Source organism: Megalobrama amblycephala, linkage group LG1 (assembly GCF_018812025.1).
Source record: "Megalobrama amblycephala isolate DHTTF-2021 linkage group LG1, ASM1881202v1, whole genome shotgun sequence".
NCBI lineage: Eukaryota > Metazoa > Chordata > Actinopteri > Cypriniformes > Xenocyprididae > Megalobrama > Megalobrama amblycephala.
The window spans coordinates 51630955-51655384 of NC_063044.1; the positions used below are offsets into that span (position 1 = coordinate 51630955).

At 37.4% G+C, this 24430-nt stretch overlaps 3 protein-coding genes across 3 annotated transcripts; 2 read left to right on the forward strand and 1 right to left on the reverse strand.

The window, feature by feature from the left end:
* Positions 1 to 1761: 1761 nt before the first annotated feature.
* Positions 1762 to 12303, forward strand: atg4db (autophagy related 4D, cysteine peptidase b). Its single transcript, XM_048200090.1, is given in 12 exon segments — positions 1762 to 1907; positions 2467 to 2756; positions 4254 to 4337; positions 4511 to 4684; positions 6794 to 6885; positions 6888 to 7081; positions 8157 to 8218; positions 9563 to 9705; positions 9780 to 9858; positions 9947 to 10023; positions 10220 to 10339; positions 11645 to 12303. Coding segments are annotated over 11 exon segments (1386 nt in total). The 5' UTR covers positions 1762 to 1907; positions 2467 to 2563; the 3' UTR covers positions 11813 to 12303.
* Positions 12304 to 13701: 1398 nt separating this feature from the next.
* LOC125274197 (galactose-3-O-sulfotransferase 2) lies at positions 13702 to 18137 on the reverse strand. The gene is given in 4 exon segments (XM_048200393.1): positions 13702 to 14097; positions 14099 to 14897; positions 15712 to 15972; positions 17657 to 18137. Coding segments are annotated over 4 exon segments (1275 nt in total). The 5' UTR covers positions 17764 to 18137; the 3' UTR covers positions 13702 to 13989.
* A 3760-nt stretch (positions 18138 to 21897) lies between these two features.
* Positions 21898 to 22854, forward strand: LOC125270115 (GTPase IMAP family member 4-like). Its single transcript, XM_048193415.1, has one exon. It carries the CDS (start codon positions 21898 to 21900, stop codon positions 22852 to 22854), a length of 957 nt encoding a protein of 318 aa, XP_048049372.1.
* Positions 22855 to 24430: the final 1576 nt, after the last annotated feature.

Genomic DNA, 24430 nt, shown 5'->3' on the forward strand with positions numbered 1-24430 from the left:
AAGATTATAGTTTAAAAATTGGGGAGAGTGGGGTAAGATGAGCCATTTTTTACTTATGTGGTCCTCAAGATAAGGGAAAATGAGGCAGAAGTACAATGAAAGTAATTTCAGGATGTTTCCTATCATTTTAAATTATCAAAATACATCTATGACAAAGGGTTCTAAAAATATGGCTTATAAAAAAGTTTTCCTCTGGCTCAATTTGCCCCAGGTTAGGGGTAAGTTGAGCCGAGTCAATAGGTGGGTGTAAACTGACCATCTAACTGAATCTGAATCAAACCCATGTGGAATTTTAAAGATAATGTACCAATTTTAAAAACTAATTTAATAATCAAATTTCCTTTTACAAATATTCTTCGTAAAATATTTTACAAATTTTCCATTTTTTAAAGCTAAATTAAACAACATAAAACCAACCAAATTAAGTCGAAATTTCAGTATGTTTAATTGTTTGCATTTCTGAAACAATATGTTGAACATCAAAGTTGTAACCTTCCCATAAACAGACTAAACAGAGAGTTTGTTGAGTAAAATTAAATAAAAACTAATAAGAATGAATAAATGTCACTGAAACTAATAAACATTTTAGTCAAAAGGTTCTTGACATGGTAGTTTTTCTGCAATGTCGACCATGTAGGCCATTAGAGACTACAGGTGTAAAGATATATATGATTAAACATCCTCTGGTTTGAATCAGAGAAGGATTTGGTGTACTTGTACACTGTTACTATCAAATAAACTCGAAAATAAAGATTAACTAAACCAGTTGTGTAATATTACATTGAAATGACACCAGTTAATACTTCAGATTTAACTCATATTCAGTGCCTTATGGTGGGGTAAGTTAAAACACTCAGTTTACCCCACAGCATTTGGCTTACTTTGCCCCATAGCTGCCATTTTAGGAAAAGCTAGCTAACTTACCAATTCAGAATAATATTTAGCTAAATTAATTGTATGGTTTTATACGTTGCTAAATCACCAGTATGCGTCACAAACATTTTTAGACCTGGACAAATTTGCTTTGATGAAACAGCCATTACATTTGTTGTGTTAAAATTTTACTTTGACAAGCCAAAAACAGTTTTAAAGTAAATCAGCGACTTCCACTCCTCCCATGTGCTCCTTCTTTTCACAGTCTGGCAGAAATTATGGGTGCTTCTAAAATATATGGTCACATGACAATAAAATGGTACGGTTGCCAAGATACAGGGGGTGGGTCAACTTACCCAGTGGCTCATCTTACCCCACTCTCCCCTATATAGCCTATGTATAAACAGAATTGCCTCTAAAATTCACAGACTGGGACAAATAATTTTAGTACAGGCCCTAACCAGGTCACGTGGCGTCACAATTATTTAATATGTTTGCCCAGTTACCATAAGTTCATAAAATACGATACCATAACTATAAAATATTATAAAAATGTTTTAAATTAAGTCATAACTTAATACTTTTGTGTAGTCTGTTATAACATAGTCTTTTACAGTACATGTCAATAGCTGAGTACAATGTAATAGCTGAGTTTGAACTATTGATTATTTAGCAGTAGTTCGCATGTGATTTAACACAAATAAATCCATACAGGTACAAACTCTTACCGTTTTCTGTTATCTTAGTCAGAACAGACGTGTAATAGGATTAAACCCAGTATAGCGATAATATACTTATTCAGGACAATTCCAGTTCTACAGAGACACTCAAGTGACCAATCAGAGAGCACTGAAGCACCAGACAGCCAATCAGAAGACAGATGCGAGTTTCGTTGCTAACTGAAGGAGGGAAGAGGCGGAGATTCAGTCAGGCAGTGAACTTGAGTGGCGTCGCGGCATGTTTGCAACCCGGAAAGTTTCCAGCAGAAATCCTCCGATATTTACAATGACATGACAATCAAAACAGCCTTTAAGGTAGGTATTTTATCACATAATTAAAAGATTATCCCTTTCGTGTAAGGAAGTGACTCGTCTATTTATTCGAGAGCGAATCTGGGCATATAAACATTGTTTCCGCATCAACAAACCCTCATTACATCTGAAATTCAGTTTAATCCTCACAAATAATAATAATGATAATGAAACATTTGGACATTGTACTAAACCAATACCTTATTTTTTAAACATAAAGCTAACGTTACCATTGAAGTATCACAGTATGATTAACTACTATTATTCTATATGTACGTTACTAAATAATATATGAATATGTACATTCAGTACCATGGTAAACAGAGTAGAATAATATCCCTCAATACAGTCATTACAGGTCAGATAAACCAGAATCATTTATATTCAACACCTAATCTTATTATCAAAGATCTTTTTGAAATGTTTGGTTTTAGTGATATTAACTTTTGCTTTGACACATTTGTAAGATTCCTTCAGTCACATGTGTGTCACATGTCTGAGTATTTCCCTGAGAACAGGGCTCTGTAATAACCCCTATTAACTTCTGCTCACTGTCCCACAGCGGCACAACTGCAGCATCGCTCGAACCTCTAACATCCATCCCTCCTCTGATTGGACAGTTGGGATTCAGATTCCCTGGATGTCATGGCAACAGGGTCATGGATGTGAGTGATGAGTTTGATAGAGAGATGGAGCCCGTAGATGATCTCGCGTCCTTTGAGGTGGTCAATCTGTCGAACCCGGGCCTGCTGGATCTCAGCGCAGACGTCGCCGGACACGGCCGGCAATCCAAGGAGAAGACCAAACTTAAAACCAAACTCGTTTCTGCCTGGAATAACGTCAGATATGGAGGTGTGTGGAGAAATGTCGATGTTGTGTAGCCATTTTTGAGTGTAACTATTTTTATAAAAATGTTTTTTGATGGCCAGAGTTTGTCCAACATTTTTATTGTATTCTGTAGGTTGTTGTCAGAAATCATTCTAATATGATGATTTGATGCTCAAGAAACATTTATGGTTATTATCAATGTTAAAAACAGTTGAGCTACTTCATATTTTTGTGGAAACCATGATACATTTTTGCAGGATTCTTTGATGAATAGAAAGTTCAAAAGAACAGTATTTATTTGAAATGGAAATCTTTTTTAACATTATAAGTAAGTAAATTTTATTCATGTAGCACATTTAAATATAACAGAGCTATCCAAAGTGCTGAGCAGAGTAAAGAAACATAACATAAAAACAGAGTAAAGCCAAACAAGACAGACAATAAAACAGGAGTATGATAATATTAAAATGTTAGGGAGTAGATTGATTTTAAAAATGGTAATGGAAGGTGCAAGGCTAGAGAGGCAATTGGTTCAATAGACGGGGCGGCAACGGAAAAAGCTCCATCTCCCTTAATTTTTAGACAGGAGCGAGGAATAGATCAAAGAGCCCTGTCTGAAGATCTTAAAAGTCTAGAAGATGAAGTAAGTTTGGAAATAATCCGCATTTGATAAAAACTATTCTAAATAACAGAGTTAATTTGTTTGGATAAACATAATTCTGAGTCCAGGATGACACAGAGGTTCCTAACCTGGGAGGAAACTGAGGGGAAATCATTACCCAGCTCCTACAACTCCTTAATTTTGGGGGACCAAAAACAATTATTTCCATTTTGTTCTCATGAAGTTGGAGAAAGTTATTTGATAACCATCTCTTAATGTCCCAGATACATTCCAACAAGGGTTGAATGGAGCCGCAGCAGGTACAGCTGTGTATCGTCAGCATAAAAATGAAATGAAACATTGTGATTCTTAATGATATCCCCCAGTGGGCGCACATATATACACTACCAGTCAAAAGTTTGGAAACGGTTAGATTTTTAATGTTTTTAAAAGAAGTTTCGTCTGCTCACCAAGGCTCCATTTATTTAATTAAAAATGCATTAAAAACAGTAATATTGTGAAATATTATTACAATTTAAAATAACTGTTTTCTGTGTGAATATGTTAAAATGTAATTTATTCCTGTGATCAAAGCTGTATTTTCAGCATCATTACTCCAGTCTTCAGTGTCATTATTACAGATCCCAAACTTTTGTCTGGTAGTGTAAGTTATAAAGAAGCAGACCCTGAGGTACTCCACTTTAAGTAATTATCTTACTGACGTCTTTTTGACCCCAAACTTTTGAACGATAGTGTATGTTTTTATATCAAAAGATAGCTGGTAGGTTTCTAGTAGTTTGATCGTTCTACATCCTCCTGGTTTGACCTTTATCTTCCTCTCTCACTAAATGACCCATTTGGCTAAACCCAGATTTTAAGTTGAGCTCTACCGCACACTTTTTTCCTCTGTTTCTGTACAGGCTGGTCTCTGAAGAGCAGGCCGCGTCTCAGTAAGAGCAGTCCCGTGTGTCTGCTGGGACAGTCCTATCAGCTGAGCTACACTGGTAAGCAGAGAGGACGGTTGTGTCTCATAATTGCGGAGATGACCCTCTCCCAGTGGTGTATCCCAAACATGCAAATCATGCTGCACTTTACAACGATCCGCAGCCACCTTCACATGCTCTCGGGCTCCCTCAAAAGCCAGGTTTTCATTGTGTGCATGTGTGTTTTCTGTCAGGAGAGCGAGAGAGTTTCCGGCGGGCGTTCTCCTCCCTGCTGTGGATGACCTACAGGAGAGGTTTCCCGCCTCTGGACGGCTCGGCCCTCAGCTCTGATGCGGGATGGGGCTGCATGCTCCGCAGCGCACAGATGCTGTTAGCTCAGGGACTGCTGCTGCACATGATGCCTGCGGGTACACACAAAAACATTAACCCTTAAGGTCATTGCACACTGAGTCCGAAATTCGCATGCGAAACTTTCGCACGTTAAAAAATAAATTCGACCTCACGTTATGTCAATTGCGTTTGCACACTGCCTCCGAAACTTTCGTCCGTCAAAAAAATATTCGGATCAGGTTCGATTTTCTGCGTTTTTCGCATCCGTGGCACGCATTTTGAGAGACGTTTTGACAATTCAGAGCCATCGTACGCGAACGCAAAAATCCAGAATGCCATCTGACAAGTTGATCCACGTCGTCTACAGCACAAAACAGCAGCACTGAATGACAAACAACGTGAGGAATACAAAGAGACCGAATATAAAGACAGATTGTGCCAGTAGTAAAGCATCAAACAGAGACACTGACATCCTGAAGTAAACTTTGAAACGCTCGGATAATCCCGCAGCTCCTTGATGAGGTGAATTCTCCTTTCTCTCTATGCAATCTCGGGATTGAATGGACCAATATTTCCTCTTTCTTTTTCTCTTTTTAAGAAGAGAGGAGACAACTAATCGTGCTCACTGCTTGAAGACTTCATTTTGTATTGTTTTGCGATTTGTTTTGCGATTTTTTTTTCGCAACGCATTCATTAATACGCATCGGACTCAGTGTGCAAGGTCTCTGTGCGTGACAAATTTTTAGGATTGCGAATACGAAAAAACGCATGCGAAAATTTCGGACTCAGTGTGCAAAGGCCTTTAGGATGCATTTGGCCACTTTTGAACTGGAAGATGTGTTAAAAAAAAAAAAAATCTTAAAAATGCATAGATTTTAGAATGGGAAACTTTACAGATATGTTAAGATGATCAAAATACACTTTTTTTTCTTTTTCTTTTTTTTTTAACTATTTTTTTTGTTTTTTAAGAGATATAACCATTTAAAAATATATAACTTGTTTTGCATTCAGGTCACCTTTGAACTGGATATCAACTGTGGCTTTACACATGATGTTATGCCAAATTTGAGGGGCTTTTTTTGCTCGTTGGATTTGTCTCAAAAATACTTCTATAAAATACATTTAGGCCCTTTCCCATATCTCTCTCTCTCACTCACTCACACACTCACACACACACACACACACTTTTAGGACTGAATTTTGTTGATAAACATAAGTATGCATACACAAACAAACTATAAACAGAACAAATGTAAGTGACATAGCAAATAAACTGTATCAAGTAAAAAAATAAACTGTATTTCTAGAGTGATATTTATGTTGTTTTGTTTAAAATACAATATGTAGGTTTCATAAATCTGTTTTTGAGTCATGTTCAAAGGAATTTAATTAATATCCATAGATTTTAATTGATCAAATATTTTTAGTTTTTCTGAAGTATTTGAAATTTCTCATTCGTTTTAATTAATAAAAAAGTGAAAAGTGTAGTAATCACATGGTAACATGTACAACAACATGTTTTTTGTTGAAAAATATAAGTTATGAGAGTTTTAGAAGATTGTGGTTTCTGGAATGTGAAAATAGGCTGTTTTTTTTTTTTTTCGTTATTAAATAGGTGGCTGATAAAGATAAATATCGGTCACTAACCTATGTTATGCTTCCTTACTAATTAGTGTTGTCAAAAGTACTGACTTCGCTAACAAGTCGGTACTGAAATTTAAAAAATGTGACGATACCAGCATTTCTCTCTAGCATCTTTCGTGCTGTTGAGTGGATTCTGGCCATTGTGTTCACGCACTCAACAGATACGTCTGTGACGGATCCGCTAACAGACGCCTGCTTTCAAACGCTCCTGTGTGTATCTGTGTAAGTACTCTGTGTAGAGCATCAAAGATGCCTATTTACAACATGTTTTTGAAGCGTTGATCATTGTAGCCAATCACAGACGGAACTGTTGAGCGTGTGAACACAATAGCCAATCACAGGTGTTTATGAATCCATCACATTTTTAAAATTTCAGTATCGAAGTCAGTACTTTTTACAACACTACTACTAATAACACCTTTTTTTTATTAAAGTATGTGAAATGTAAAGCATTTCAAATAGTAGTACATTAGTGTCTTCTGCACAGTATGTGTATTATGTATAGAAATATCATTCCTCTGGTCTGTATCGTCTCTCTTCAGGCTGGACGTGGCCTGCGACGCACCATCAGACCAAAGATGACCTGGAGGTGGTTGACGCTCACTTGCTGGACGATTCCCTCAGAGACTCGGGCAAACTCGCAGGCGCAGTTTGGGCACTACTCTGGATTGTGAGACTCAGGAGGAGAGGACTCACCGGAGGCTGGTGTCCTGGTTCGGGGATTCACCGTCCGCCCTGTTCGGCCTGCACCGGCTGGTGGAGTTGGGCAGGGCCTCTGGGAAACGGGCAGGCGACTGGTACGGACCGGCCATCGCAGCTCACATACTGCAGTAAGTGAGTGAGGCTTGAACTGACAGCGCTTATTTTAATATCATTGATATGCATAAAAATTATATATATATATGAGAGAGAGAGAATTTATATACTTTTATAGCTTTTATTAATATTTTGATTTTGTTTTTATTTTCATTTTTATTTTAGTTAAAGTTGTATTAATTTAGCTGTTTTTTATTTTTATTATTATTTTTTAATATGTCTATAGTTTTTTTTTTTTTTTCAGTTTTAGTTAAACTAAATAAAAACAAGAGATGTTGCCTTGGTAACTTGATGAAATTAAATGTTTTTATTTGGTTATTTGTTATTTTACTTCAGTTAAAGATCCTTTTATTTCAGGTAAAAAAAAAATGTTTTTTAAGGTTATAGTTTTAGTTCTAACCATTGTTTATACTAATTATTACATGTCATTATTAATTTGATATTGGAGTCTATTATATGGAAGCCCATAATTGTAATTATGACATAGAAATTCGAAAATTGGCATGCTAAGTCATATTTATGAGATGAAAAATTGAAATTATGACTTAAATTAAAGTCAAAATTATTACATAAATCATAATTACGAGACATGGACTACTAAACTGAAATTGTGACATTATGAGTCAATTATGAGAAAAAAGTTGAAATTATGAAAAAGTCATGACATACTAAATCATAATTATGAGATTAAAAAATCTAAATTATTAGATAAAAGTCGAAATTATGACTTTCCATGTAATTAATGTCTTTCTGTCATAATTTTGACTTAGAATGTAATAATTTCAACTTTATATCATAATTATGACTTGCAAAAGCAAGATTTTTCTTTTGTATGTGGCAGAAATGGGCTTCCATACTATTATCATATTGCCGCCATTCTATTGTATTTAAGTTACATTTATTTTATCATGGTAAATCTGCTTTGCGTTGTGACAACAACACCCTATAAAGAGTAAAATCACTGTAACACACGGCCTCTCATCATTTATCTCTCTCAATAGTGTTTTTATACAAATATACGAGACAAGAAACAAATGTATTAATATTCATATTAAACTGCATGTAAAAGTGTTTGTTGCTGTGTTTCAGGAAGGCCGTGTCAGCGTCGGAGCTGTCGAATCTGGCGGTGTACGTGGCGCAGGACTGCACAGGTCAGTCTGACAGGAAGCTGTAATGAATCTGTGCTCATCTGGACACAACACAGACTTTATTTTAGCAGTGCGTCTCATTAAATGTGTTTATGCTGTCATGTCATTCTGAGACACACGTATTAGCAATGACCTCACAGTGACACCATTTCAGTGTTTTGTGATGTAATGTTTATGATTTTGACAGAGGCTTCCCAATTTTCACAACAATATTCACTTGCTCATGATTTACTGCATATGAATTACGGATACATTTTTAAAATAATATTTTACTCACAAATTCTTGCTGATAAAATATTTTCATGCTTGATATAACTAGGAAAATGTATATTCATTGTAAAAATTCATTATACTTTTCAAAATGTGGAAACATCACGAAATCACACTTTTAAAAGGAAAAAAAACTTGAGAGGGTGAATTAAAATATCTTTAATTTTAGTTGTTTTAGCTAATTTTAACGCTTGGTTTCTCTTATTTTAAGTTATGTTAAGGCCCTCTGGTTCACAGAGAAAAAAATAACTTGCTATAATTATGAAATTGCTAGTAAATTCACAAATAATTAGATAGAAAAGACAAGTAAACATTGCGTTTAAAGTGAAATAACACTGAAATAGTGTTTTCTTGTAAAACATTCACCAGTAATGATTTGTTTATAATAATATTTTTTTGTCCATGGACATTCAGTTGAAAAAAATAACTGAATATTCTTTTAGGAGAAGATATTCACTACTACTACTGTTTCATCCAGTTTCATAACATCCCAACAGATTTAATTGAACGTAATTTTAGCGGCCATCTTAAGAAAAAGCAGAACTTTTCTCTGATCATCACATGACAAACAAACCTCCACCAGCACAAAAACATCAATAAACACATAAAACAAGTACTTAATCCACTATATTCCCAAACTTTTTTTGTCACTCGAACACCTTTTACTTATAATATTTAATTGAAGAGATTTAATATTTTAATAATTTAACAACACATCCGCATGTTCACAGTTCTCTCAGTGACATGACATGCCTACTTTTTTAGTAAATGTTTTATTTGATTTGTGTTTATTTAAAAATATTTTTGAATTTTACATTTTTGTGATTTAATTGTTCAATTTTCATCAATTTGCAAACCCCAGTTTGGAAAACATATATACATAAACATTCTTTGCATACCATATTAACTGTGATTTCTGCCACAAGTTATTGTTATTATGGTAAAACTGGTAACTTGCTATGAGGCAATGACAGGCTTTTAATGAGATCCAACTTTAATGGTAACAATAAGTGTAGTATCTGATATTTTGGCACATTTCTGTTCAACTCAACACTAAATCTCTCTGTTTCTCTGTAGTGTACATTGGAGACGTGTTAAACCTGTGCGGGACGTCCCATACGGATCTCTCAGCGAGGTCTGGGTGGAAGTCGCTCGTTCTGCTGGTGCCTGTGCGTCTGGGGTCGGACACGTTGAATCCCGCTTACACCCGATGTGTCAAGGTTCGTTACAACACACACACATGAAATGATTTTGTGATGCTCTAAGCTCATGTTTTCTCTGTCTGTGTCTGTAGAGGTTGCTGGAGCTGCGCTGCTGCATGGGAATCATCGGAGGGAAGCCCAAACACTCGCTGTTTTTCGTGGGATTCCAGGGTGAGTCACGTGACGAGCGTGTGATTTGTGTGTCTGTGCCAATCGCTCATCATCTGTGTGTTTGTGGTTTTCTGTGTACCTCATGCAGATGATCAGCTGATATATTTGGATCCTCATTACTGTCAGACTGCTGTAGATGTCAAACAAGTCAACTTCCCTTTAGAGGTGAGCGGATATTTGAAGGAAAGTTTGCCTGAAATTTAATGTAGTCACTCTCAGATTGTCCTCAAAATATACATAATAATATACATAAAAATATCCAATTTTAAAATGTGATGTATTGTGAAAACGCTGTACAAATAAACTCGAATTGAATCCAGTTGAATATATTAATGCCTGTTTTTTGTCTCGTGTTTGTTAGTCGTTTCACTGTAAAAGCGTCAGGAAGATGCCGTTTAACCGCATGGACCCCAGCTGCACGGTGGGCTTCTATGCTGAAAGCAGGGCAGATTTCCAGACTCTGTGTTCAGACGTCACTAAGGTGAGAGAAAGACAAGCACTCGCTGCAAAACTGAAACATATCGGCCATTTAACCCCCAGATCATGGAGAACATACAGCACATGCTCGACACCAATGGCCTTCAGGTTCACACATATGTGAGCTGTGATTGGTCGCTTCACATGTCAGTCAAAAAAACAAAGTTAAAGAGCTCCTAGATTCAGTGTGAAGTGTGACACTGTGGTCTGATACTATGGTTTAACGTTCGAAAGTAGAGAAATCAAGACGGACATGAATATTAGTATTGTATTAGTATTTTACTGTTCTTCTGTAAAATAAAATTATTTTTATGATTAAATACTGATTTAAAAAAAAAAAAAAAAATCGTACTGTACAATAGTATTACTATAGTAATATTTCTTTATTGATTTAATTTTTTATAATTTAATAAATTAAAAATGAAATTATAGCTTATATTTTATTTTTATATTATTATTATTATTATTATTATTATTTTATAATTATTATTATTTACTCTTTACAGAAACTAATGTCTGGTCTATGGTTTAACATTTGAAAGTAGAGAAATTAAGACATTAGTATCGTAATTTTGCTGTTCTGTAAAATAAAATTATTATTATTATGATGCAGTATTATTATTATTATTATTATTAATAAATACTGATTTATTATTATTTTACAGTACAATAGTATTACTATAGTAATATTTCTTGATTTAAATATTTTATTTAATAAATTAAAAGTAAAATAATTATAATTTATTTTTATATTATTTTATAATAATAATATTTATTATTTACTCTTTACAAAAACTAGTGTCTTGATCTTTGGTTTAACATTTGAAAGCAGACAAATTAAGACAGACATTAGTATTGTAATTTTGCTGTTCTGTAAAATAAAATTAATTTGATTTTTATTAAGTACATATTTTTTATTTATCAGTACAATAGTATTATTACTATAGCAATATTTCTTTATTGATTTAATTCTATAATTAATTAAACAGGCTCTTGTTCTATGGTTTATTTTTGAAAGCAGAGAAATTAATAAATATTTTATAAATATTTTCTGTTCTGTAAGATATTATTATTATTATTATTATTAAATACTGATTTTTTTTATAGTATAATTGCATTATTACTGTAGACATATCTTTATTGATGTATAAAATATTTTATTAAAAATTAAGTTTATTAACAAAAATAAAAAATATATTTAAAAAATATTTATTAATATTATTACCATTCTTTGTCACATTTTTCACTCCTGATAAGTTTGCATCATTGTAATCTGAAACTTTCTCTTCCTTTTTCCGTTCACGGACAGGCTCTGACCTCATCCGAGGAGAAGTACCCGATCTTCACGTTTGTGGAGGGTCATAACGAGGAGGACAGCGGCTGTTCCTCTGACTCAGTTGCTCACATAAAGACAAATAAAGGCAGATCGGGCCGAATCAAAAAGAAGAGCAGCATGGACGATTTTGTGCTCCTGTAATACACAGACTCTACTTCCTATTTGTTACTCCAGTACTTCCTCAAGTGTGCATCATGTGACAGGGGCTGCCACACTCTCTGGCATGTCAAGGAGAGTGTCCAAAACAGACGGCGAGTCATTAACAGGGTTTTTCCGAACTGCTGCTTGTTTTTCTGTTGCTGCCGTGTGTGAACGCATCATACAGGAGGATGTGATGAGGTCTGCATGCGTTGGTGAGCAGGTGGCTAAGCAGATTAACACGGATGATGCTAATGACAGCAGACAGTGAGGCTCTCGGACAGACGAGAGGTGCAGACGTTACTCTTTGATGGGATTTAAACACTGTGATTTAGTCAAAAAAAATTTATCTGGTAAAGCACCAAACTACTACTGACAACATGAATTCAACCTTCACAGAATTTGCATTGATAATACATGTTTTCTGGTCTTGTTTTCTGAACAAACCTTTTATTTAAAAAAATAAAATAAAATATTGAACAGTGGTTTGCGAACCCAAGTTTGGGAAACCCAGTTTTATTCTATTTTTAAAAGAAAAAAGGTTTTTATCATTTTTCAACAAAATATAAAAAATTGCCACTTGCCACTTTTCATCTGAAGTCACAAATCCCTTGTATTTTTTAACTCCTCCCCTCCAGTTACTTGTCCAATAGAGACTAGCCAAACCTTGTACGACTGAATCGTTCATGTTAGAAGATATTTTACCCAAAACAGAACTTTTCAGCAAATGTTCTGAACTGATATTGCAGCATTTCGACATCAGGTCCTGTTTGCAGAAGACAAACAAATGCCATTCAGTTGTATGGCAGTGGTGTCCAATCCTGATCCAGGAGGGCGGAGTTTAGCTCCAGCCCCAATTAAACACACCTAAACCAGCTAATCAAGAGCTGTGTCCTGAACATCACCCTCTATACCCTTAAATAGTGCATTATTTGAGGGAACAACCATTTGTAGTGGTGTCCGAAACCATAGTGGACTTTATCGAGTGCACTCATTCAATCCCACAATGCACCGCAATAATGAGTGTAGAATCGATGTACGCTCAAACGGCCAGAGAATACCCATAATGTACTGCAACAGTCGCGAACGAATTTCCGCATTCTGACCAGAAGATGGCGCCGTCAGCTGAATCATCCATCCATTTTCCAAACTGCTGGTCCAATGTAGGTATTGCGTAAAAGGCATACAGGCATAAATTCACTTTTAAGTGATTGTTTAATTAAGGTTTATACATGCTAGTTTTCATGACAGTGTTCAAGATAAATCTTTTCATTACTAATGGAGCTGCCAGTTTGCTACATTGCAGATAATCATTAAACGGCAAGCACAAACTATGCAAAAGCGGACAGCCCTTCAGGTGCATTCAATGTCTAAATTCACTTACTGAGGACTGAATGAAAACGGGTATAGGGGTGATTTAGAACACAGCCAAGGTCTTCAGGATCACTAGAAACTTTCAGGCAGGTGTGTTAGGACTACTGCTACCTTCACATGCTATCAAAAATATCGTAAATACAAGTTTTCTAGTCAGAAATTGGACATGAACGGCCTCTCAAGTCATATTTATGACTGGGAAAGCAGATTATAATCTCCATTTGATGCATATTGTATGAATTTTAACATAGCAAAAACAGCATTTATTTGACCAAAATTCCAGAATCATCATCAAGCTGACTAGTGCTGTGAATGTAGCCCATATATGGTTGTCAATGAATGGGACACTACATTTTATTAAAAATCCACAGGATGCTAATTAAATATCTTCAAAACTTTTTGTCTTTAATAAAATTTCCCCAAAAAATAGGCGTGAATGAACCTGCCGTCCTCCGTGATTCCTATTCTTATGGACAACAAAGTAGTTGAATGCTACGAACTTGTAATTATGACTTTAGAAGTGGGAAATATGAAGTTTCCGATCGCATGTAAAGGCAGCATAAAGTGACCCTCCAGGAGCAGGAGGATAAACCTCTGGTTTGCGGGAAGGCTGTACTGTATGAGTGGACTACCAAGAGTGTCTGATCCCAGTTAAACACGTGCAAATCCTTGATATAGATGTTTTATCCAGGACTGGAGTTCAGATGGTGCAGTCATTTCATCTTGGTTCGACTCCACCAGACTTGGTCTGCGAAGAGCTTCTGGAGCGCCGTTGGCCAAAACCAGGCCTGGGACCATTTCAGGGTTCAGTCAGCTGGAGCAGCTCTCATATCTCTCCCGTACTGCTTGAAGTACAAGTGTGAGTGATACTGAAGCTCAGGCAGCATCATCCGAACGCAGAACCCCTGATCCTGGCAGCGAGAGGTTCCCCCGCACCTCGTATCCCACGATGGTGACTGACTCTGTTTGCCGCGGGCGCAACAGGTCCTCCAGCTCCGCTGGTGGAACCGCAACCCTGGAGACGCATTTCCGCCGAATGTTCTCCGTAGAGTCCCTGAGTCGCGCCGCCTCCACTTTCAACTTCTCCAACCCATACTGAGCCGCCTTCTCCCAGAACACCTGCACGAAGAAGTCGTAGAGAAGTGTGTCCAGGACATTCCATGATCGCACTTTCGCCCGTATGTTCTCATCCAGCTCTGTCACGCTGTTTCCTGCACGAGCGTTGAGCCGAAGGTAAGCCAAATCCTCATGCTCCAGTCCAAGAAGAGCTCCCAGGAGAACCAGGGACTCATCAAAGTGCTCGGCAATCATCACCAGGTGAAAGGCCTCCTCCAGCTGGGCCAGGTCCTCCGGCCAGGAGCCGTTCCACTTCTGGTTGTTGAGCCCCATGTCAAAGCTCATGGGGTTCTTGGCTAGTCCGTTCCGGGGTTCTTTCGGGTCCCAGAAAGTCTCCGGAGAGTCCAGGAACACCTTGAGCGCAGGTTTGCCTTCACTGGCAGCGGCTCGGTGTGCACTGAAGAATGCTGGCACGGTGGAGGTGTGGTATCTGAAGACCGACTCGAAGGTCTTGATTGGGTCTCGTAACAGCGTGATGAAGACCGCGTTCTGGGGCATCACCTTCCTCACCTGGGGCAGGTCCAAACGCATGTGACTGCACAGCAAGTCAAACTGAGACGAACCCTCGGGCATCTCGTCTACAAACGCCACTCTAAATCTGAAAGGGAGAGAGCAAGAATGAAGCACTTGTTTGGTTTAAAGCTCATTAACCTTTGAACAGCGCTTAATGGTCTGAAGGGAGAGGTCAAGAATACGTTGTGAATGACTGACTTGCTTAGTCCATCCACCCTATATTTATATACATTATGCAAGTTATACAACAAGCCCCATCCTGTAACTAATTTGCTATCACATTCATCTTTCTGCACTGACAGCAATTCAAAGCTATGTTAACAAAAGCTACACCTAGAGTAAATCATAAGTATGTCATTATAGTATAGTAAATGTTTTTTGGAGGCTTTTATGGACTTATATTTTTATTACATTTGTCAATTGGCACAAAAGTAGCCATGTACTGTATGCTAACAAACCAATTTGATAGCAAAAAATAAAATGTATTTCATTTTCATATTGATTATAATAAAGTAGATGTTTAAGGCTTTATGGATTGGTCTTTTGGCACCTTAGATTGATTAGCATAGCACGAAAATATCTTTCTCCATTGACCCATTCAAAACAAAATATGCAAATAATTTGTACGTATTTCATTATATTATAGTAGATGTATTTTCAAGGCTCTTAAAAGTGTGAAATGGATTTTTTCTCCATCTGCTGTCTTTGACTCTTTATAGTCACTAGTGAAGAGTTTGCTGCTGCCTGAGACCAAAGACTGCATCAGCAGGTCATGTACTTCCAGAAGATCCTGCACTGTGATCAATGGGAACAGGTACACTTGACTGTGTGTGGTTAAATTTTTGCAGGTACTGAAACTTAGTTGGGAAAGTAATGTGCATCATGCATTGTGCTCGTACCTGTCTGGATAGTTAAACTGGTATGTGCGGTACGGAAAGGCAAAAGTGGAGCTCTCTCTTTCCCCGAGTCGAAACAGGATGTTCTGCACAGTGCTTCCTCCCGTCCGGTGTGTTTTAAGGAAGACCACGGGTGGGTGTGCTCTCTGCCGCTCGGCTCTGGCGGCCGGTGTGTGTTTGGCTGGTTGGTGTGGGATTGGTGTGTGTTTCTCGGCAGCTTTTCTCTGGTTCCTTCTGTCTGCTGTAGGTCTCAGTCCATGAGTTCTGTAGGGGGAACCTTCAGGTTAGATGTGAGATTTTATAATAATAAAATAATTTAGTTTAGTTAGGAAACAGACACTGACAGATATTTCTGGGTGAACTAACCCTTTAAACCCAGTGTTAATAGGGAACCTGCAAAGGATTAGTTGTGTTTTTCTAGTTGTTGTGTTTTTCATTAAAAATAGTAATGAACCACTCATTCAAGCAATTGACCCTTCCCAAAGACCCGTCCCCCTTAGTTACTGATGCTTTGTTCGACAAGCCATGGCGCTGTCACGCCACACGCAGTAAAGAGGACACTGACAACACGTCAACAGACAAGACAAAGCAGGTTACTTATTATATTAAAGTCCCAGCTTTTAAATTGTGTCATTTTTTAAGAAATTCGAAAAATAAAAACAGTTTTGTGGCTCTTTAATGTGTCGTGACAAATGTGTAGCGCCTCAGCTCAAGCGGCTTGTGAACCGATCATCTCTTCGTACTAGCATCAAATAAACATGAATGAACATCGGAAGGAATGTTGTTTCAAATGCGGAAAGATGTCAATACACACCATTTTTCAAGTTCAAGTCCACCGAGGTTAATCTTCTAACTCCTGACTGCTTTGCCGGTCAAAATGGCGGATTCGGCGTTATGATTGGTTAGATCGCTTGTCAATCAAACTCCCGACGAAGGGTCAATTGCTGCCCCTGAATTGGCGCTAATTTGAAAGCGAAAGTAAAATGCGCACGGCTGCACGGACATTCAATACCGGTATTATTAACCAGTGGGAAAATTTCCTCACCATCACACCCCTATTGTTAACATGCATAAATGTGCAGTATATGCTAGGGATGTGAACTGCAGCAAAAACTGACTTCAGTGAGTAAGTAACCCATAATAAAATAGGCAAATTAAATGTCATCATAAACACTTACCACAAAACCAGGCCAGATTGCAAACCATGTTTGAGTCCAAATGGCCTCTTTTTAAAACTTTTTTTGGGGGGGGCACCCTAGATTGATCAGTCTAATTAGCCCAATGCTGAAACTAATTTGCTGTCAAATTGTTCTTTCTGCATTGACAATCTTTCAAAAGTAGCCATGTATGCTAACAAAATACTCTGGAAAGAATTCATGAAAGTATTTCATTATATTATGCGCAACGCAAGCACTTACTCCTAAACCAGGCCGGATTGCAAACCATGTTTGAGTCCAAATGGCCTGTTTTCTAGCTAACTTTCTAGTGTGGTTTCCTGGTGAACAACCCCAATTCAGAAAACAGCTTTTGCTTCCACCAAAGAACCCAAACTCCATGAGCATTTTTTTTCATGCAGACTCTGGTGTGGTTGACCGATGTGTAGAAAACCACTTACACATCAACCAGACTAACCCAATATTAGTTAAACTGAATGTGGTGGTACACACCAGAAGATCTAGTTTGAAATTGCTCTATAGATACTAGCAGGTTCAAATGAACCTTTATTCAGAGAACCAATGTTATTTAACAGTTACCATTAGAGCTATTGATCTCTACAGGGTTATTATAGTTAACTAAAACTTTGGTTCTCATGATGCTCTAGCAACGCAAGAGTCGTGGCTTTGATTCCTAATGATTGCATTATATGTAATACCTTGAAGTCGTTTGTGATAAAAGCATCTGCCACCAAGTTGTGTTTAGTTGTCAGTATTGTAGTAAAGTCTGTTACCTGTTGTTCTGCAGAGATCGTGTGGCCAGGAGCGTGAGCAGCAGGAAGATCACCAGCACTGCCAGTAAAGCCCTCACCCGGTGCCTCCACAGCCAGCGCAGGCCCATGTCCACAAACAGCTCTTCAACTCTGTGATGTGAGGATTGTGAGGGCAGGATGGGCCACGTCTCTATCTGTCGGCCTCCTCTCACCTGATTAATCCTGTAGGCCGGATCAGGAAAACACACCCCCACACCACACACTCCTTATGGCTTCTCTCTTTTCTCCATACACTGCTGTTTAATTCTCACTGCGATCTGTGCTATTTTTTTTTGTTTTTGTGATATTTTTTTGTCTCATATGTTATTTTTAAAACAGGTTGGTTAACATCATGGTCTAGTTAGCCCCTGCTGGTAGATGCTGAAATGACACCATTATGAGAAATGCATTCTAAGGAAATGTATTAGTAATGTGTTGGTTCACCCAAAAAATGAAAATTCTGCCTTTAAAAGTTTGCTGCTTCAGGTGTGGTGTTGATCAGATGCATTTTACATACAGTAGTTGCAAAATGCTTCATTGGCAAAAAAAAAAAAAAAAGTTGTTTTATTTAAAGAGCTATTTGAGTAGTCAATGAAGAAACATAAAGTACCTGATACATAAACCTTTAAAAATAAAATCATATTCTGGAGGTTTTTAATTCCTGGGGCCAAATTGACCACAGTGGTGAAAAAATGTTACTGGATTTTGAGGGTAATATGAGGGTTAATTACTCACCCTCATGTTGTTCCAAACCTGTAAGACCTTCGTTCATTGTCAGAACACAAATGAAGATATTTTTGATAAAAACTGAAGGCTCGTGAGGCCTCTATTGAGAGCACTTAGACTTTCATTCACCCAGAAAGGTACTAAAGACATATTTAAAACAGTTCATACACTACAGTGACTACAGTGGTTCAACCTTTGGTTGGTGGTTCAGTTACAGTGGTACAAAACAAATACTTTTTGTGCACCAAAAAAGCAAAATAATGACTTTATTCAACAATATCTAGTGATGGGCGATTTCAGAACACTGCTTCATGAAGCTTCGAAGCTATACTTATTGAATCAGTGGTTCGGAGCGCGTATCAAACTCTTAAAGTCACGTGAACCATTGAAATTTCAAATGCCTTATGACGCAACAAAGCCTCATTTACTGAAATCACATGACTTTGGCAGTTTGAGATTGTTTGATACACGCTCAGAACCACTGATTCGAAACAAAAGATTAGTAAAGCTTCGAAGCTTCATGAAGCAGTTTAAATCACCCATCACTAGATATAATTGAATAAAGTCGTTATTTAGTGTTTTTGTTTTTGGCACTCAAAAAGTATTCTTGCCGCTTCATAACATTAAGGTTGAACCACTGTAGTCAATTAACTGTTTTAAATATGTCTTTAGTAGCTTTCTGGGCATCTGAATATGTTAATTATCTTGATCTCAATGGAGGCCTCACTGAGCCATCGGATTTGATCAAAAATATCTTAATTTGTGTTCTGAAGATGGATGAAGGCCTTACAGGTGTGGAACGACATGAGGGTGAGTAATTAATGACTGAATTTAATTTTTGGGAGAACTTTAATTACAAGCAACACATTTATTTTAAGTATTTGTCTTTAAATTGTAGTAGATGTTTTTATGAAGGCTATCATATTCAACCATCTTTGCCTTCACAGATCAGGATAGTCACTATTGAAGCAGCTGTCACTAGGGCTGGGCGATATATCGCATGCGATTGTCACGCGCATTTCGTCAGTAAAGCCGGTTCCCTGATTACCGCTAAATCGCCATCACCTGCTTTCAAATGTAGCGCCATTTAATGGACAGAGCCGTAGTTCACTGACAAGCTACGCAATATCGCGTTCATTATCGAAGGTGATTCATCTGTGATATGAACGCGATATTGCGTGGCTTGTCAGTGAACTACGGCTCTGTCTATTAAATGGCGCTACATTTGAAAGCAGGTGATGGCGATTTAGCGGTAATCAGGGAACCGGCTTTAGCTACTGACGAAATGCGCGTGACAGTCTCATGCGATATATCGCCCAGCCCTAGTTGAGACTGTCATATGTCTCCTATAACCATGTGAGGGTGAACAAAACGTCTTTGGTTACTCAACGTAACCATGGTTTGCTGAGAGACATTGTGTAATAGCTTATACTTTAGGGAAACTCCTTTCTCCGAAATTCTTGAAGTCTGATTGAATCATGCTTTTGCACTTGAAATAGCCAATGGTGCTCGAACGCTCACACGGTGGTGCTGTATAGGTAGAGCCAAGTTCCCAAATATCTCTTCACTGAGCGAGAACTACTCATGGACTCTGAGGAGGTTTTACACAGTGATTTACACAATGTATCCAATTTTCATCCTTTGCTGTAGATACATAGATGCAAACTCCTCACCTTTCAGTGAGAACTCACCTTTTTGAAATCAAAATAGGTCACCTATAGGTTTTGCATAGATCCAATGAGAAAGTGTTTTATATGGGGTGGGGTCTTACAAGGGTACTTGTGAACTTATCAGGGTAAATAAAGAACTGGTTGATACTGTACTGTACTATGTCTGTAATGGGTAATATTTTATGTATTTGAGGTCTGAGATGTGGCAAACAGAATTTGGAGTCTAATCAGCTAATATTGTTTTAAATCCTGCATAGCATTTCATCATTATAAAGCAAGATCTTGACCAAATGTTGATTTTGGTAAAATATTACAATATGTAAATTTTTTGCTCGAAAAATGACAATTTTGGACATTAAGGGATTTTTTTATTTATTTATTTATTTTTTATTACCCTGTAAGTAACTACAAATGAGAATGTAAAGCAAATTAACTAAAAAAAATTGCGTCGTCATCATCTCCAAAGGATTGGCAGTAAAAGCAAGGTAATAATCAGGATTAGTGATCTGGCGGAGTCCTTCCCAGGTGTATCGTCTCTCCCCCAAGTTACAACAGCACCCTCTTTTGTCCGCCAGTTTTACAGTAATTTCCTTATTTTAAAATAACCACTTCAATGCTTGAGGGTCATTCTTTGTAAGATTATGATGCATTGGTTTCCTCTGATTGGCAAAAAGACAATCCACATCATGTGAAAACTGATTGAAAAAACACAGTATTAAGTGTTGGAAACCCACTGAACGATTTAGGGGGTGTTATAAGACAATGGGCTCAGGAGAGGCAAGAGAGACGTGGCGTCCTGCTGTAACTTCACCTGCGGGTGTCCCTGTTGTATTAATGAATGAAATGTTCAAGGTGTCTGAATACATTTGTTTTGACTGTATATATACATTTTACTCTATCTATTTACTGTATTTGTAGTTCTGAACCGAATCCTCCTCCAAAGTGCAATGGGTTGTGGGCAATACTAGCCCTTATTGTACTCGGATCCACACTTCGGAAACCTACCAGAAATAGTAGACCATCTGGGGACTTTTGGCATAATCTTTTCAACATAAAATGCTTTGTGTGTTTACTACTGTGTGTATGCGCACTTGGATGGGTGAAATGCAGAGCACAAATTCCAAGTATGGGACACCAATGCAGCTCAGCTCCGCATTATACAGGGTGTGCCGTGCCCCTTATCTTCGCATGCTTGAGCGCCGTTGGCCATTTCAGGGCAATGATGTTAAGCAAATCATGCTTCATTATTCTCAGGAGAAATCTGTTTCTCCTCAGCATCAGCTAAAGCTGTACACAACATCTCGTTCCCTTTTTGGGAAACTGAGTTTACGACAGTAACTATGTTAAATTTATTGTAATTGTTGTTACATTCACAGATTTTCTGTGCAAAATAAAATTTCATAATGAGAAGCAAGAAATCTGAGGTGAACTATATAATGTACTTTCCTTATGTCATAAAAGTAAAATAATTTATCTAAAACATAAAACACAGAAGTGAAGACCTGCTGTGTATATTGAGTTCCAGTAGATGGGGCTCTTGCTAAACCAGTGCAGAGCCTTTGACATCATATAGATGGGGCGGAGCATCTACTTAAAGTATAAATGTGCTGCACAGTCATAAAACACTACCACTGTCACAGAAACAGACAGCAACAAAGTACAGAATACTACAAGGTACTCTAATAATTATTTGATTATGGAAAGAGGTTTGATTAATGTTGTAAAGAGAAATTACTTGTTTACTTAAAGAATGCTTTGTTCAACATTACATATTAATATTTACTTAAAAATGTATTTGTTCCTGTTGTTTGTCAGTGAAAGGCTAAAATGAAGAAGCTGAAAATTGTTCTATTGGGTAAGCAAGGAGCAGGGAAGAGTGCATCAGGAAACACTCTTCTGGGTTGTCGTCCATTTCACACGGCGGCCGGCTCAGAGCGAGTCACTCAAGCCTGTTCAATGAGAATCTCCACTGTAGACGGACAAACAATAGAAGTCATTGACACTCCTGGATGGTGTGATTCTTCTGAAACAAAGCAGGAAATCATCAACTACATAATCATGTGCAAGCCGCATGTGTTTCTCTTGGTGCTGCCTATTGACAGGTTTATCATTGACGAGATAAACACAGTCATGAATATCCTGAAGGAGTTTGGAGATGAAGTCAACAAATACATGATTGTGCTGTTCACCAAAGGAGATGAACTGGAGGATCGGCCCATTGAAGACTACCTGAAGGAAGTCCACCCAGATCTGAAGAAAATCATTCAGATATGTGGAGAAAGATATCACGTCTTCAACAACAGAGACAAAAAAGATCACCAGCAAATCTCCTCTCTTCTGAAGAAGATCAATGACGTGGTGGAGAAGAATGAAGAAAAATGTTACACCAAAGCCATGTATGAAAAGAATAAGACTGGACAAAAACCTGAAGCAGATAATTCAGTCTCAGAAAATGAAAATGATGACCAAGGAAGCAGTTGTGATGCTGATGAAAAAGAGAAGGAAAAAGGAGAAACAGTGGTTGACAGAAAGGAGTTTGAAAAGTTAAAGAAGAATATAGATGAGCTAACTAAAACCATCCAAAATACTGAGCAGACATTCATCAAAGACATGGGCCAGTGCAAGAATGACATGCAGAAACTGGAAAGAGAGCTGAAAAAGATGCAAGTAGATCTTGTCAAAACAAAGAATGAACTAGAACTACTGCAACAGAAAGTATGTCAAAATGAACAATTACAACAAGGACATGAAAAACTTAAGGAGATGCAAAGTAAATCAAAGTAGAATTTACAATATTATCTTTTGGCTCATGCACAGAAGGGAATTCTGTGTAATTTATACAAATAAAAAAATAATAATACATTTAATTTAAAACAGATGATCATGAGCCATCAAAGGTTTTAGCCATTCAAGTTTTGATTATATGCATTGTCAGATTTTATTGATTTCACTGTTTTTTTTTTTGTTTTTTGTTTTTTAATAAATATATATAATTATAAGGTTCTATCTGCATTCTGAGCAGTTTTAGGATATTGAGCTTCAAAGTTTTGCATTCCATATACTCAAAAAAAAAAAAAAAAAAAAAAAGGTTCCAAAATGTAGACAAAATGTCCCAAATGTACACAACTTAAAAACATCACATATTGTAAAGAAATGTGTCACAGAATAAAAATATGTGAAAATATCATATGGAACCCTACACATAATCCCCAGAGTTAAATCAACACTGTGTTAAAGTTAATGAGATAATTATGTGATTAATTAAGTGAGCATTATCTGACAATAACAAGCAGAATCACTGAAGGAAAGAGAAACACAAGAACTAATCTCACCTTGATTCACTTCGGTCCTGGCCAAGAATTGGCAGCAGTACAATCAGTTGCAATCACACATTTACAGAACAAAATGACAATAAAAAGCTAAAGCACTTAAAAACAATTTCACTTCATTTAAAGGCGCTCTAAGCGATTTGACGTGTTTTTAGGCCCAATTTTTTTTTTTGTCACATACCGCAAACATCTCCACACTATGCGCTAGCTGCCTGTCCCCTGAACACACTGTAAAAAAACGTGGTCTCTGTAGTCGCCACAAGCTCCGAAAACTGCAATAAAAACAAACTGGTGCAGCCTGGACCACTTAACATAATAAACATGCTCCAGCCAATAACCGACAAGCAGCGTCAATACGCAAGCTACTTACATTTTAAATGCGCGTTCATGACTGTTTCAGGAAGCACGGAGGGGAGGGCCAGGATGAGTAGGAGAGAGGGTCTAGCTAGCCTCTGTTTTGTTTGACAACACTTCGAATGTCAACAGGAAGTTACTCCGCTCAGAATCGCTTAGAGCACCTTTAAAGGTGCCATCGAACGTTTTTTTGCAAGATGTAATATAAGCCTAGGGTGTCCCCTGAATGTGTCTGTGACGTTTCAGCTCAAAATACCCCATAGATTTTTTTTTATTAATTTTTTTTAACTGCCTATTTTGGGGCATAATTAAATATGAGCCAATTCATGCTGCGGCCCCTTTAAATCTCGTGCTCCCCGCCCACGGAGCTCACGCTTGCCTTTAACAGCATAAACAAAGTTCACACAGCGAATATAACCCTCAAAATGGATCTTTACAAAGTGTTTGTCATGCATACTGCATGCATGCGTTGGATTATGTGAGTATTGTATACTATTATATTGTTTACATCTGATTCTGAATGAGTTTGAGGCTATGCTCCGTGGCTAATGCTACACTGTTGGAGAGATTTATAAAGAATGAAGTTGTGTTTATGAATTATACAGACTGCAAGTGTTTAAAAATGAAAATAGTGACGGCTCTTGTCTCTGTGAATACAGTAAGAAACGATGGTAACT